This window comes from Temnothorax curvispinosus, unplaced genomic scaffold, assembly GCF_003070985.1.
Source record: "Temnothorax curvispinosus isolate PA1 unplaced genomic scaffold, ASM307098v1 QBEX01006326.1, whole genome shotgun sequence".
NCBI classification, from domain to species: Eukaryota; Metazoa; Arthropoda; class Insecta; order Hymenoptera; family Formicidae; genus Temnothorax; species Temnothorax curvispinosus.
The window spans coordinates 148,997-162,789 of NW_020216106.1; the positions used below are offsets into that span (position 1 = coordinate 148,997).

General features: G+C 41.2%; 3 protein-coding genes across 3 annotated transcripts in view; 2 read left to right on the top strand and 1 right to left on the bottom strand.

Annotated features, from left to right (window-relative positions):
* Positions 1 to 6,515, top strand: part of LOC112455722 (protein Wnt-11b-1-like) — a 14,124-nt gene extending 7,609 nt beyond the window's left edge. The window contains exons 3-5 of the mRNA XM_025017849.1: positions 750 to 1,102; positions 1,405 to 1,676; positions 6,319 to 6,515. Of these exons, the coding sequence (XP_024873617.1) occupies positions 750 to 1,102; positions 1,405 to 1,676; positions 6,319 to 6,493 (800 nt within the window). The 3' untranslated portion in view covers positions 6,494 to 6,515. The remainder of the gene's footprint in view (positions 1 to 749; positions 1,103 to 1,404; positions 1,677 to 6,318) is intronic.
* Positions 6,516 to 8,079: 1,564 nt separating this feature from the next.
* The window catches only part of LOC112455720 (gustatory receptor for sugar taste 64f-like), a 68,721-nt gene continuing 63,007 nt past the window's right edge, over positions 8,080 to 13,793 (top strand). Inside the window, exon 1 of the mRNA XM_025017839.1 lies at positions 8,080 to 8,348. Coding sequence (XP_024873607.1) covers positions 8,269 to 8,348 — 80 coding nt within the window. The 5' untranslated portion in view covers positions 8,080 to 8,268. The remainder of the gene's footprint in view (positions 8,349 to 13,793) is intronic.
* On the bottom strand, positions 8,905 to 13,764 carry LOC112455717 (EF-hand domain-containing family member C2-like). Its single transcript, XM_025017831.1, has 14 exons — positions 13,363 to 13,764; positions 13,009 to 13,173; positions 12,709 to 12,859; positions 12,295 to 12,518; positions 11,954 to 12,196; positions 11,544 to 11,770; positions 11,287 to 11,475; positions 11,061 to 11,203; positions 10,620 to 10,816; positions 10,325 to 10,464; positions 10,135 to 10,248; positions 9,710 to 9,889; positions 9,523 to 9,625; positions 8,905 to 9,100 (listed from the first exon to the last, which is right to left on the bottom strand). Exons 1-14 carry the CDS (start codon positions 13,414 to 13,416, stop codon positions 8,954 to 8,956), a joined length of 2,277 nt encoding a protein of 758 aa, XP_024873599.1. The 5' UTR covers positions 13,417 to 13,764; the 3' UTR covers positions 8,905 to 8,953.

A 13,793-nucleotide genomic window follows, 5' to 3' on the forward strand; every position in this document is an offset into this window, starting at 1 on the left:
ACTTTGCTCGTAATAGATTTATAATCGGTGATTTTGCGCGACGAAGGGTTGCGAAGGTCGATGAGGGTTTCGATGGAAAATGTATCGAATATCCTTTGAGGAATTCCGACGTAAATAGGAAGACCTGGCAGGCGCGCCTCAATTAGCGATCATTAACAAACCGTAGCTCCCCACGGTCTTCGTCCTCCCTCTTCGCGACCAGCCTCCGTTAGATTAATCGCTCGCGTTTCACGATGATTATATTGTAAATAAAAGTGCACCCGAGAGATCGAGATATCCTCCGTTAATGAGAAAACCGAGAAGCGCCAATAAGAGATACATCATACGACCACGAACGTAACGTTCCACGTTGTATTTTCCGTTCTCGAAAGTACATACGATAATCAGCTTTTCCTCAGTCATCTCGATCGGAGAAAGAAAGAACTGTATGGTATTTAACTCAAGAAGATCACAATATCTGATTTGACATCGGTACAATATCAGATATATTTGGCAATTTAATTAACGCGGCTTAAACTTAAAAAAATTTGTACTAATTAAATTGTATTAATTAACGATTATAAAAGCAATTTTGAAAATTGCTTTTATTAATCAATATATATGTGAAGATATTAGATATGTGTTTAGTGTTTTAATGCAGTGCTAACGTATATATATGACTTCATTTTCTCTATCGATTTAAGTTGCAATAGAAACTTTCTCACTTGTGTTTCTATTTCCGCGTTTTAACGAGCGCATTTATCATATAGGAACAAGAGAACAAGCCTTCGTTTACGCAATGTCGGCCGCCGCCGCGGTTTGGCGACTCGCACGAGGGTGCGCTTTGGGAAACTTGGCGGCTTGTTCCTGCGCGACTCCACCACGAAGAGAACCACCCTCGCCGTCCGCGCTTATCTCGCCCTCATCCTTCACCACCATGTCCGTCTCTTTCGACACGCTGTCCGCGAGGAACTCCTTCAAGTGGGGCGGCTGTGGGGACGACGTGAGATCAGCTTCGAGGATGGCGAAGCGGTTTCTTCAGGGCGCATCGCCGCCCGGTACCGGAGGAACTGCCAAGTTCATGCACGCAGTCAATATGCACAACAACAGGGCGGGTCGGAGGGTGAGTGTTTGCGATACGTATATGCCGCGATTGATAAGTAAGAAGAGCGTTAAACGTACAAAAAGTTCAAATTTCAGTTAAAATATTAGCTGTTTTCATAACTGTTTTTATTGTAAAATATTTTTTCATTGTTTGTGGAGCTCTATCAGTAAACGTCCTGAGAGGAATACTTCAAGTCAAGATTTTTTTCTAAATAAAAGAATGAATCTAGCCGAGGAATAGGATTTTATCTATTAGCGTTCTTGACACTTGATTTTTGAAAAGAACCATGATGTAATCGCGATTAATGCTTCGTACGACAGGCGGTCGAGCAATCCTTAACTTTGGAGTGCAAGTGCCATGGGGTCTCGGGTTCCTGCAGCGTGCGTACCTGCTGGCGCGGCCTGGGTGCATCGGGACCATCCGCCGCCGGAAGTCGTTTGCTACGCAGATACGCCACCGCGGCCGAGGTCAGGCCGAGATCCGGCGGTAGACTGCCGCCCCTGTATCACCACGATAATCTGCTCTATACTACCAAAAGTCCGGATTACTGTCTACCGGATAAGAAGAAGGGCAGCCTCGGCACGATCGGCAGGTCAGACGCGTTATTTTCATGCAAAATAATGTCCGGTCTGGTCATCCCACAAAAACAGGATGTTTTGTTTCTTTTGAGTTTTAAATAAAAAAATGTGTGAGACGCATGATTTTTCGATGACGACGTACATTCAGGAGATACGATTTTTTTTAAATTTATCCAGCTTTATCAAAATAAGAAATGCGAAAGGGATGTCATTCTCTTTAAAGCGACTATGTTTTCAGAATGAAACTCGTTCGAGCTCGTAAATCAGGTTAATGTTGGTTCGTTAAAAACTCGCGTGATATATAAGCGCACAATATATTTTAGTTTCGATATGATCGCGATATCGAGCGTAAGTGTCGCGTAAAGAAAAGCACTTCGAATTGCATTTTAACGTGGCCGGCAGTGCACGAACAGGGATATTTATCAAGTCCTACTGAGCGAAACGATCTTTCTTCGTGCGACTACCGTCCATTAACGAAGGAGCAACGAGCGAAGAACGTGACGAGTTCGCTTTTTGTGCAAACGCTGTCGATTATCGCGTTAACTACACCGTTGAAAGTATAACGAACGTATGGACAGCGAACGGTTATTTCTTGTCAAAAACATCAGGAATCGTTTTTACTTCAAATTTCTAGATCCAAATAATCTTTTGAGTTAACGAACGATTGAAAAGCAGAGTTTAGCCTTCGCGTTAATGGAGCGAAGATGTTCCTCTTGACCTCTCTTGATTCTCAACGAGAAAAAAAAACGAGGACAACTTGGCAGGCAGAAAAGCGGTATGGCCGCTTCGTAAAGTGTAAAGGGTGGGCGTAAAGGGAGAGATACGACGTAAGGATCAGGCGACTTCTTTTTTCGGTAGCCGCGGGCTGGAGAACCTCCTTTCTTTCCTGACCACAGTGGTCATCTTTGTAATAAGTTGTTGCTCTTGCAATATGCAAATTCTTACTCCATTTGCAATGTATGTAACTGTATTGAAAGAGACAGAAAGGGAGGGGGGGGGGGCAAATTTAGTCGAAAATTGGTCCTTGACTTCGATTAACCCGCCAGAAGTAGATTTCGAGGATTGATGTATCTTCTACGACTTTTCTTACGGAAATAGCACGTAATTTCGCTTCGCGAAAATGCGTCGGCTAATAGCGAGCTCGGGCGATTTTATCGCACGCACTTTCCTAGCCTGTAGTCCTGGTTATGGGCTGGCGGCCTGTAAAAGTGCGACGAAAAACCATTAACACCGCCATAACCGCGGCTTTTACGAGACGCCCAGGTCACTGCTGACTCGCGACTTCCTTTTTAGCCCGCTTATACTCATCTCCCAGTCGTAATCGAAGTGTTCCGACGGTTATTTCGAGATAGTATCGGCAAAGATCTTTTCCATATATTATTTTATATTATAACTTGCACTTTTTTTGTAAAAGTTGTTAGCAATCCTTCCTGGTCGCTAACGATCTATGAAAAACTGGCTCGAATAGTTGTGACAGCCAATTTTGCTTCAGCAATGCAAACCTGGCTTTCCTTTTATGCTTCTTGTATTTTTCATAAACGTGAAATATGAGCCATAAAATGTTTGTTTCATTTTAGAGAAAATTGGTTCAATGTTCAATTAAGAAACAATTTTAAACAATAATAATTTAACATAATAATACAACATTAGTTCCTAATTCGTTAATCTTTTCGGAGCTTGATTCGACCACTACTCAAAAGAAAGATAGAAAAAAAGAAAAAAACATCTCCGTGAAGATCTATCGTTTCTGTTCGGATCTTTTTCTCGTAGTGTTAGCCGGAGGCGTCGGACCATATCGGGTGCTAATAAAATTTCCTTATCCTATTCCTTTCTTGTTGTCCCTAGGCGACGTGATGCCTAGCCACACGCGACGAATTTCTTCCCAATTCTCTCGATCTTGGTTATCCACGTCGTAGCCGGATAGCCAGGTTTATTTATGCGAGCGCACCGGTAATTACGTGCACGAGGCGAGAATGGGAGGAGGCCTCTTGGAGAGATAGGGCGCGTCTCGCCATCCCGACGACTCTCGGTCGTTCCGAACCTGTTCTCGAAACCGAATGAACACGCGTGTTTTACGATGCCCTGTTCGACAGACTGTTCGCCGCGCTAATACCGTTACGACAGAACCCATTCACGCGGTCCTGTTGCCGTTTTCTTTTTCCGTCGCCCGAGAAGTGCTAATGCTAATTTTTGCTACATGTCGTTTCGCGAGTTAGCGCTACCGTTCGAAGAGCGCTTTTAATAAGACGTTTTATGATTTCTCGATTGTGCCACGAGATTTTTGATGAATACGGAATATAGATATTTCTTCTCGTTGAATTGGATATTGAATTGACATTTGCGCATCTTTATTATCTTTCCTATTTCTAAGTTTGATATTCGGGAATAATAAAAAATTGTAAATTATTTAAGAAAACAATGAGATCATTGTATATTGGATCCTGCCTGTTTGGGTTGTACTGTACAAGATATATTTACTAATTCATCATCAGCGGCAAAGAAGGGCGCGAGCCGCATCCGCCCCGGGAAGAAGGGCGGCTTTTTGTAATACGGTGATTGCATTCGTCACGGATTTTCCGGCAACGGAAAGGAGACGGCTCTCCATCGTCCTCAGATTATCCACGCCTCGCTCCGCGTGAATTAAGATCACCCACGGCATTCCGGAGATGATAACTGGGACCACAAGGCGCAGGAAGTGCCGGACGCACGTGGCGGTTCCGGTGAATCTTTTGTCTCGTTTCGCTCGGTCCATAAATCCGGTGCTCATTGTTCGTGTCTCACGAGATTTCGCATCGCAAGAAACGGCACGAAAGAGAATGCCCGCATAGATTACGTATTGGGTGTAAATAAATCATAATAATTTTTCCTATAGCGTGACTAAAATGACCCATTATATTCTCGTTGTATAGATTTAGCGTTAAATCCGGCCGTCCGACTCTGATTCACGCGAAACCAAATGCGATTTTGATAAGATACGATTATATTACATTGATGCAAAAGTATTGTCGCTTTTCTATTAAGTTTGATATTAAATATAAAAGATCCATTTTATTAAATGTACATTTTATTAAATTGGTGCAAAAGATTTGTCTCATATCTGTTAAATAAAGCTTAAAATAAAATTGTAAAATTTATATAGGAATATTTCTAATTGGAAAAAAGTATTGGAAACCAATGCTGCTAGTGGCCACAATTTTATTTTAAACTTTATTTGACAGGTACGAGACAAATCTTTTGCACCAATTAAATAAAATGTACATTTAATAAAGTGTAGAATCTTGTATTTAATTCCAAATGACAAGATTATGAAGTTGGTCTCGTTTCGATTTCGTCTCACTTAAAATCTGATCGCGGAAATTTAAACTCAGCTAACGCAAAACAGCCTTTTTCTTGATATTGTGAGAGCATATCCTTCGTCTTATAGAGGACGAGCCTCCTCTTAGTTTCACGAGTGATCAGCAATCATTATAGTTCATTAACGAACGAGCCAACTCTCTATTCCTTCGATCGTTTGATATATATCGGCCTATCTAGCCCGGATATTAGTTTCTTTCGACGCGAACGCGATTTCGCATGTCGCTATCAATTCCGTGGTGAGATTTATCGACGCGCGCGTTTCTGCGAAGCGCGACGTGCTTTTCTCGCTCTCTCCTCGACACAGCGACACATCTTCAACGGAATCCGATAATTTCGTGAGGAGGGACGATTATCGTGAGCTCTAATCCGACGTTTGTTTCGGACACGCCGATATTTCATTCGCCGCGCGTTTGATATATAGCGTCAGGTTCTTTGGTCCACCACCGACTCGTCTCGCCGGTTTACAGCTTACAACCTAGTAATTATAAGCCCGCGTATAATTATACAAAGTGGGCGTGGCGAATGTTTATCACACACCGTGCTCCGTGGACCAGTGTTCCGCGTTACGACGTAAACGCTCCTCGAGATCCTTCCTTTTTTTTCTTGACGCCGCGTAATTTACGCGGTAGTCTCGATCGCGCAAGGCGGTCATCTTTACGGCGTCAGAGGCGGACATTATGCAAATCGATTAATAATGGAGTCCGAGAGCTTTTAACGAAGTAACCGGAGGAGAAGTTTCGACGAGGCCATTGAAATAATACAGTCGGCCGCCTTCATGCCTCCCGCGGATCGTTACATTAATTTCTAGGAGACTGTTACGAACTATGAAAGATATTAGATAAACACGCCTGCGAAGTGCACTAATTACGCGCGTTTTATCTCCGAAAGGAACGAGAAAGATATCGCTGTCTAATTATGGCAAACACGAAACTTAATCCGTCCGTAATATCCGGTATAATCGCGATGAAGTATAACGGCCGTATCAATAATAAAAAAAGTTAAAAACATTGCCGTTAGGAAAGTACTGTATACAAAAATTAATTTAAACAAAATTTCATTTTTAGAATGCAAATTTTTTCAAACCATTTTTTTGTGAAATTAATTTTAGAAGCTCGTAAAAATTATAGTCTAGACTATAATTTTTCTAGGAGGCTGATTTTCTGCGACCCTACGGTGATCTCTATGACAATATCCGACTAATTACATTTTATATAATCTCGATTAATGAGAAATATCATCAAAGCTAATATTTTTTTACTCGTAACGATGATCATGAGACGGGAAAAAATTCTCTTGCAGACAGTGTAACGGCAGCAGCTCCGGCTACGAGGGCTGCGAGTACCTCTGCTGCGGCCGCGGCCACGTGACCAGGACCGAGGAGATCCTGGAGAGATGCGACTGCAAGTACATCAGCTGCTGCTACGTGAAGTGCAAGACATGCAGGCGGGTCGTGAAGACGTACGAGTGCAATTGAGAATATACTTACGTGGATCCGCGACAATTGGCGACAATTGCCACATGAGTGACGCGACGGAAATGCGACTCCGCTCGAAGAAGAAGAAATTTTGCGCGTGCGAATGCGTCGCAAATTGAACGTTAAGCACAACATTAATTAATTCTGCGAGCCGCACGCGCGTGAAAGTCGCGAATCCCGATCCGCGACGGATAATTATTTAGGCGATAAATTATTTACCGTGAATGTGTACGACTCTTTCTCTCTTACTCTCTCTCTCTCTCTCTTTCTCTTGCGTGGCGGTACGTATTAGAAGAGTTATTTATACCGTGCTACTTGCTATTTATTCGATGTGTGTGCGTGTATCGCGGCGGACGATGGCGAATACATCTTCCGGTCCTCCCGACTCGTGGAGTTAAAATGTGTAAATCGACGTCGTCGTCGCGAGACCTCGAGAACGTAGATCAGAGCAGTGTACATAGAATGCTCGATATTTCGATGTAACTTACATTTACATTCTGCAAATACACGTTGCTTGGAAATGGCGGGTAACCTCTCATCCTTCCTGATCCTCGCGCGAGTCGAAAATCACGATGCAATTTGGCGTGCGTTCGTGCCGAACGTATATGTTCACTCAATTCAATTTCCAAAGTGGAAAATTCGCACTTTGATTATGAATAATTCAGCAGCCGAGGGGCGAGAGGTGGCGCATGGCGCATGGCGTGTCGAGTGAATATCGTTTCACCGGGAACCGGGAACGGTGTCGGGTATGCCTCTCGAAAAAAATCCTTTGCCTGCTAAATACGAGATTCATGTTTATGCCAAGAGACGTTGAAGCGTGATTATTGCAATGCGACGATGTAAAGTGTCGCCAATATATAGAACAACATATCAATATCGATCAATTATTCCCGTGTATGTTATAAGAATGTTACCTGTTTCTGGCTACTTTTCCTTTTCTTTCGGCTAATTCGACTGCGCACGTGCCGCACGTTGATGCAATCTGATCGAGCAACTAATTGATTGATTCGCCCGACTAATTAATCGCGATTCCACGCCAACTGACGCTAAACGCTTATCGAGGAGCGGTACTGTCAATAACTGTCATGGTGGATTGTGGAAAGTAATGCTCGATTGCTCGTTAGGGGGATGCACAGTCTTCTTCTTCTTCTTCTTTAATTGGCCAGTGAGGGATGCACAGACGTGTCGCAATTGGACCACTTAAGCGAGCGCCATATTAGAATAGATATTCTTTATATAATTTACGACGATTACATTTTTCACGGTAATCCGCTTCTCGGATATATTACATAATACTTATCGAATTATATTCCGAATGTTACCGTCATGTTCACGGTCGTAAGACCGTGGTCATGTTGAACCACAGTTCGTTCTTTGCTCGCGCTTTCCCGCCGTTTTCGTCTTCCCGCGAGAAACGCAAAGTGACGCCAAGTGCATAAAGTGCAGCTCGAGCGGGCAGACGCGACCGCCCGCTCCGATTGGCTCGTCGCAGTCGTCGCTCCGGAATTTTGAAATCGCGGTCACTCGCGCGGTTCAGTGTTCAGTTTACCGAAGAACGCGTCGCGGCGAGTCGCGCGGGTCCGAATCGCTCCGCGTTTTTCGGGTTTTCCGCGGCCGGTGGGTGACTTCTGCCTGAAATCATCGAAAAGCGTATTCCGCGAAGTGCGTGCGTGCCGGGACGCAGGCGTCACGGCGTCACCGAATACGGGGCATTGACAATCCATCGTTGCTCGAGGCCTCTTCGCGTCACGTCCCACGCCCCACAGCCCCTCGCCATGGTCCGTGCCACCGTTTTCTCGCCGAGGAGCCGCACCGAGACTACAACGGGCACCCTCGTCATGGGCATCATGGCCAGGTTCGTGCAATTCTTTTAATTTACCTCATCCTCTTGGCTGCAGCGCGCAATTATAATGTTTCTTACGACGCTTAAAGTTTTACGTGCGCAGCTTTATGCAAAGCGACTTTTCGATGCTTCGCCGTCAGCTCCTCTCGCCTTTATGAAATTTGAATTGAAAACGCGCAATGTATATGAGGCCTTCTCTGGCCTTTTTGACCCTTCTTTCCCTTCTGAATGGGCCTTTTCATCCAGAAGGAAAAATACTCAAAAAATACTCAGAATGCTATGAACAATGGCGCATTTTTAAGGATCAAATAACTTTAGAGATACACGTAATGGCGATGGCCGCCATTTTTCAATCTCGCGGCACCCCGTCGATGAGAATTTTTATCGTGCTAGCGCGGACTTAAATTTTCAGCTATAATTACAGTTATGAGCACATAACGACAGCATAACAAGTTGTAGAATCACACTACAGAATCGTTATGATAAATACCCACAGCAGAATTGAAATATGAAATACTGGGAGGAATGTATATACGTAAAAAAGGAGACTGTTATATTTATTATTGTTGTCGCAGTCGAAAAATATTTTCTCGCGAAGATCTCGATCGCGAACGCGTTCAGTGTCCTAGCGCGGGTTCCGTTTCCACGTTGCCATTATTCTGGATCGCGTCCTCCGTCCTTATGTCTAGATCCTTGATAAACTCGCACCAATTTATCCCTCCTCCGCAGTCAGGTTCTCTTTCGGATGCCCACCAAAGTGCCGTCTGCAAACAATGAATAGTTAAATTTGCTCCCCTAATTTTTTGTCTTATCTAAATTCCTTAAAATTTCTTTCGTTAAAAAGTAGACTCCCCCCCCCCCCCCAAGAAGAATCTCTCGGAAAGATATATCGGGTAAATTTAAAAAAGAAAGTAATAATATATAAAATATAATAAAAGCATAATTTAAAAAAAAATTACAAGAAAATTTATGTTATATTAACAACTCTAATTGAAACTAGTCTGATTGAAAATAATCTTATTAATTCGATAACATTATTAATGAAACAAATACATCATGTTCTCGTTTTAATAAAATGTTATTTGTTTCATTAATACTATTATTGAACAAGATTATTTCCAATTAGATTAATGTTGTTAATGTATCGCTTTTTTTCGTGCAGAAATATAATGATAAATCAACGTACTTTCACGTTTACGGGTTCAGCGGGTGGCACGGGATCGATTTTCACATTCATGAACCGCAGCAGGTCGTCGTAGTCGATTCTGCCGTCTTCAGCCTTGCGCAAGCTTGCAGAAATCACAACATGTTATAATAACAATAAGGCAAAATACTTTTGATTGATTAAGTCGCCAATTTTGTTTGAAACTTACTGATCCAGCATGGAATTCAGCAATTCCACGTCGACGGGAATCCTGCAGCCGCGCAGGATTGTATACAGGGATTCCCGAGATAGAAATCCCGTTCTGTCGCCGTCCCAGTGATGTAAATCCTCCTTTAAGCGATCGAGATCGTACCACAAAAATCGGTGTAGCTCCGTGTGCAGCAAACGTCTAAAGATAATCATCGATTCTCTTAATTACCAATTAATTACTTTCTTAATTGTTTTTTACACTAACTTTTAATTGCTTGTAACACAGAAATCTTTGATATCCTGATATTGAAAAAAAAATCTAAAGATCACCGATGCAGATTAAAGATTTCTTATACAAATTCTTCGCATTTTGTTATCTGAGTTCAGGAAAATGATAACAGTCTTGATTTATATTTTTAATTTAGGAGACTAGGATTCGCGCACCTCACATATTCTCTCGATCGGTGTTCTATCTTCTCGTGAGATGAATAATATCGAGCAATCGTGATCATTTCGTGTTCCGTTATCTTGTCCCCCATATAGCGGTGTAACGCCTCCCTGAAAATGTAATTTTGATCATAGGAAACATGTAGATAACGTGGACGGAAATATATAAATTATTATATATGCGTACTTAAGCTTTTCATATTCTAAAATTCGAGTATCGTCTTTCGCGTCTTTAGGTGGGGCGTACAGTTGAACGAACTCTTTGTAAACTGGCTGTAGACTCTCTCGAAGTTTCTCCATTATCAATTTCTTGTTCGCTTTGGGAAACTGCGAAGAGAATTTCTTCCTTAATAACGCGTATGTACGTAAGCAAGTCAAGCCTCGTGAACCATAATTTCATTGCAACGTTCGAACGGAACTTTTTACGAATTAGCTATAATTAATTTACTTATCGGTTGAAACGTAGAAACGTTTTCGCGCACCTTGTCGCAATGTAATTCCATGTAACGCAGGGCATAAACATCCGCGGATGTAATTTCGAAATGAAAGTCGTACAGGTTTAAGCGTGCTCCTATGTAAAAATCGTATGATTTGTAGTATTCCGGTTTCTTGCTTGTGAAAATATCCTGACCAGGCAACATTATCGGCATCCGTTTTTGGAACAAGGATCTCTGAAAGCCTGATTTAATTTCGCTTTATTTTAATATTATTCTAATATTTTACTCCGATTTCTTTATTTTATTTTAATATATTACGAAGTATTTATATTTTATATATATCACTATAATTATAACAGTCTAATAATTGACTTTCTATTCATTTATAAATATAAAAAAATCAGCGATTCTTATTTTTCAATATTAAGACACATTTGGAATAAATCTTTGATAAATTTTAAGCTTCCTTAAAGACTTGGGGTATACCTGAGTTTCGTTTCGCCAATTCGAAAATCGATATCGTATCGTCCATGAGATATAGTCTTATAATGAATTGTCTCTCTTCGTTTCCTGGGATTTTTGATACCATTTTCGCCCGAAATCTCAAGACGTGACTATTAAAGCCCTGTCTGAAATGGTAATAAAAATGAATTAAACGAATAGAATCAAATGAAAAGAAAGGCAGTTTCGAAGTACGTTGCTTGTGACTCACTTGTCGTGATACAGAAACTTGATGAAGTCTGTCTTAGGCGGTTTCGGTAATACTGTAAAACAGTTTCCAAGGGAATCCTCGTAAGATCCAAAACCGTTGTAGGGCGGTATGTACCTCTCGATCTTCTGGTATTCATCGCCTTTTCGAGGCCTTGTCAGAGGGGTAAAGTCATCCAAGCCGTACTTCGTTCTAAAGATCATTGAAGAAATATGTAGATCAAGCTCTGATATAAGCACGGATGTAAAACCTCATTATACCGATAATATTCCTTGGTAAAAGCATCCATGTCTGTGATGACAATTCTTCTGCCGAAAACACTAATCTCCGCTCCGATGCCCAACTCATTATCCTTGTAATAATCGGTGGAAATGTTGCCGGTGTCCAGAGAATCCATCATGTAATAGCTCTGCCTTGCATTCTCGCCTAATACATTCAAAACCGTGAAATGATTTTCCGCGCCGATCGGTTGCAAGCCGCTATAAAACTGGAAAATTAATTTCGAAACACACATGTAGAAAATTAAAACAGTAAAAAATATAAAAAATTGGAATAGTGATCAATTTTTATGATAATGCATTATTCAACGTAACATCAAAATTTAACGCAGCAAATTGGCAATCTTTCTTGAAGTTCGCGAAAAAAAAAAAACGTATTTTAAGTATTGCACCTTCGGTATCTTCATCCTTTTAACGAGCATCGGGCCGGAATCTCGACCAGCGTTCGGCGGTACATTTTCCTTGATTTCCATTGTATTATCAGAGAGATAATAATGCAGCTCGAGATCGTGGATAATACCGTGAGGACTCTCGGTATCGTCCCAGTATCCGTAAAATCGGAGCACCTGTCTGTCATACTTCAAAAAGTTACCGAGAGTGTCCACCATGCGACTAGGTTTTTTCGGAAATACTTCCTGCCGTACAATCAAATTTCAAGTGTGTTAACAGTATAATGCGATGAAAACGTTAGGCTGATTTTGTTGACGTACGATTATTATTACTCTGCACTTACGACTTTTCGAACTTCGCGATACGGATCCTTTGGTATATCGATCGGATCGGGTACTGGTATCCCCAGGCGATTAAGGAATTGCCTCGTGAATTTGTCGCAATCTACGATTTTATACACTCGCCCGTATATCTCGGGTTCCTTTCCGATATTCAAGTCAAGTATGTCGTAATATCTATACTTCACTGGATCGGGAATCGGTATCCTTTGACGTCTGACCAAAACACCTTATTGTATCGAAAATTAATACAACAATTATAGTAAGTGTCATTTTACATTGATAATAATTAAAAACAATTATTTCTGCTTCAATTTTTCCTCTAAGATAAAAGTGTAATGAAATGCAAAAATAAAATAACGTAAAAGTTCAATGTTGTCCTGCTGCTAATTGAACTGAAAGGAAATGCACCGTTGAACCTTGCTCAAGACCACTATTGTCCACAGACGGCTCTACGATTTTCATCGTTCCGTCCTCGAGAAAAAAGCTAATGTTCACCACGCGAATGTGGAAGGCTGTTTTCCACTTCTCTTGCACAGTCTCTTGGAAAAACGCTTTGAACATGAGTCTCTAAAAAATGCAATTGAAACAAAGTAACGTTAATTAGAGTCACTTTAGAGCGTATTACTATATAAAATATTATGTTATAAAAGAATTCCTTAAAAGGTATTATATGATATTCTATTTTAATGAGGCTCTCCATTTACTGTCAGTCATACTTGGCCATCGTATGCAAGCCACGGCGGAATTTCTGGCTCCTCCCCTCGAGGATAGATGGACGCATAACGGCTGTACGCTCTCCTATCCGCTTTCTCGGATAAATAATAAACTCCATCGTGTATCTTGTCGAAATTCTGGCTCTTGTGAAATCTTGTTCTACCGAGCTGTCAAACATATTTACGATGTAAATTTTTCTCTTTGCGCGCATTAATATTTCATATTGCGTCTATATTTTAGATTGACGTGAACTATATTTTATTACATGCTTTCTTACGAATAATAGCATTAATAACGATGTGAAATATTGCCGATACCGTGTATTGTAACCATATTATGAATATAAGATTACTCACATTCCTGTCAACGCTAAATCCTGGGAGGCAAGGTAACATCGGTGTCCGTTGCATACTGATAAAAATTCTATCAATTCACAGTTAAATTATCGCTTGAGTTATAAATTCATTACAGATAGCGCAGAGAGGCTATACGATTGATATAAAAACTTGGTACTGTGAGAATGTTACTGATAAGCAGCACCATGTTCATGTTATATCGTTAAGTTTCCTTGGTGATCGTTGGATCTATACGGTAGTCGCGGTAATACGCAGGGAGAAAACGCACAATGATTTTTACAGAAGAGGTAAAAGTGGCTTCTTATCTAATTACTGATGTAGATACTTCGGGAAAGAGAGGATTGCCACAAATTAATTTATATAACTCCAAAATAATAATTGCGATAAATTTTTTACAGAAATGGATAGGCAGTTTTCGTTTTAAAAAGTAG

Excerpts from the sequence above, each read along its gene's own strand:
- LOC112455717 (XM_025017831.1), bottom strand. The coding sequence starts at position 13,416 with ATGCAACGGACACCGATGTTACCTTGCCTCCCAGGATTTAGCGTTGAC. Across the intron at positions 12,519-12,708 it reads CAATAGTGGTCTTGAGCAAG|GTGTTTTGGTCAGACGTCAA; the intron begins GTTCAACGGTGC and ends CGATACAATAAG. Across the intron at positions 11,771-11,953 it reads AAAGGATGAAGATACCGAAG|TTTTATAGCGGCTTGCAACC; the intron begins GTGCAATACTTA and ends TTAATTTTCCAG.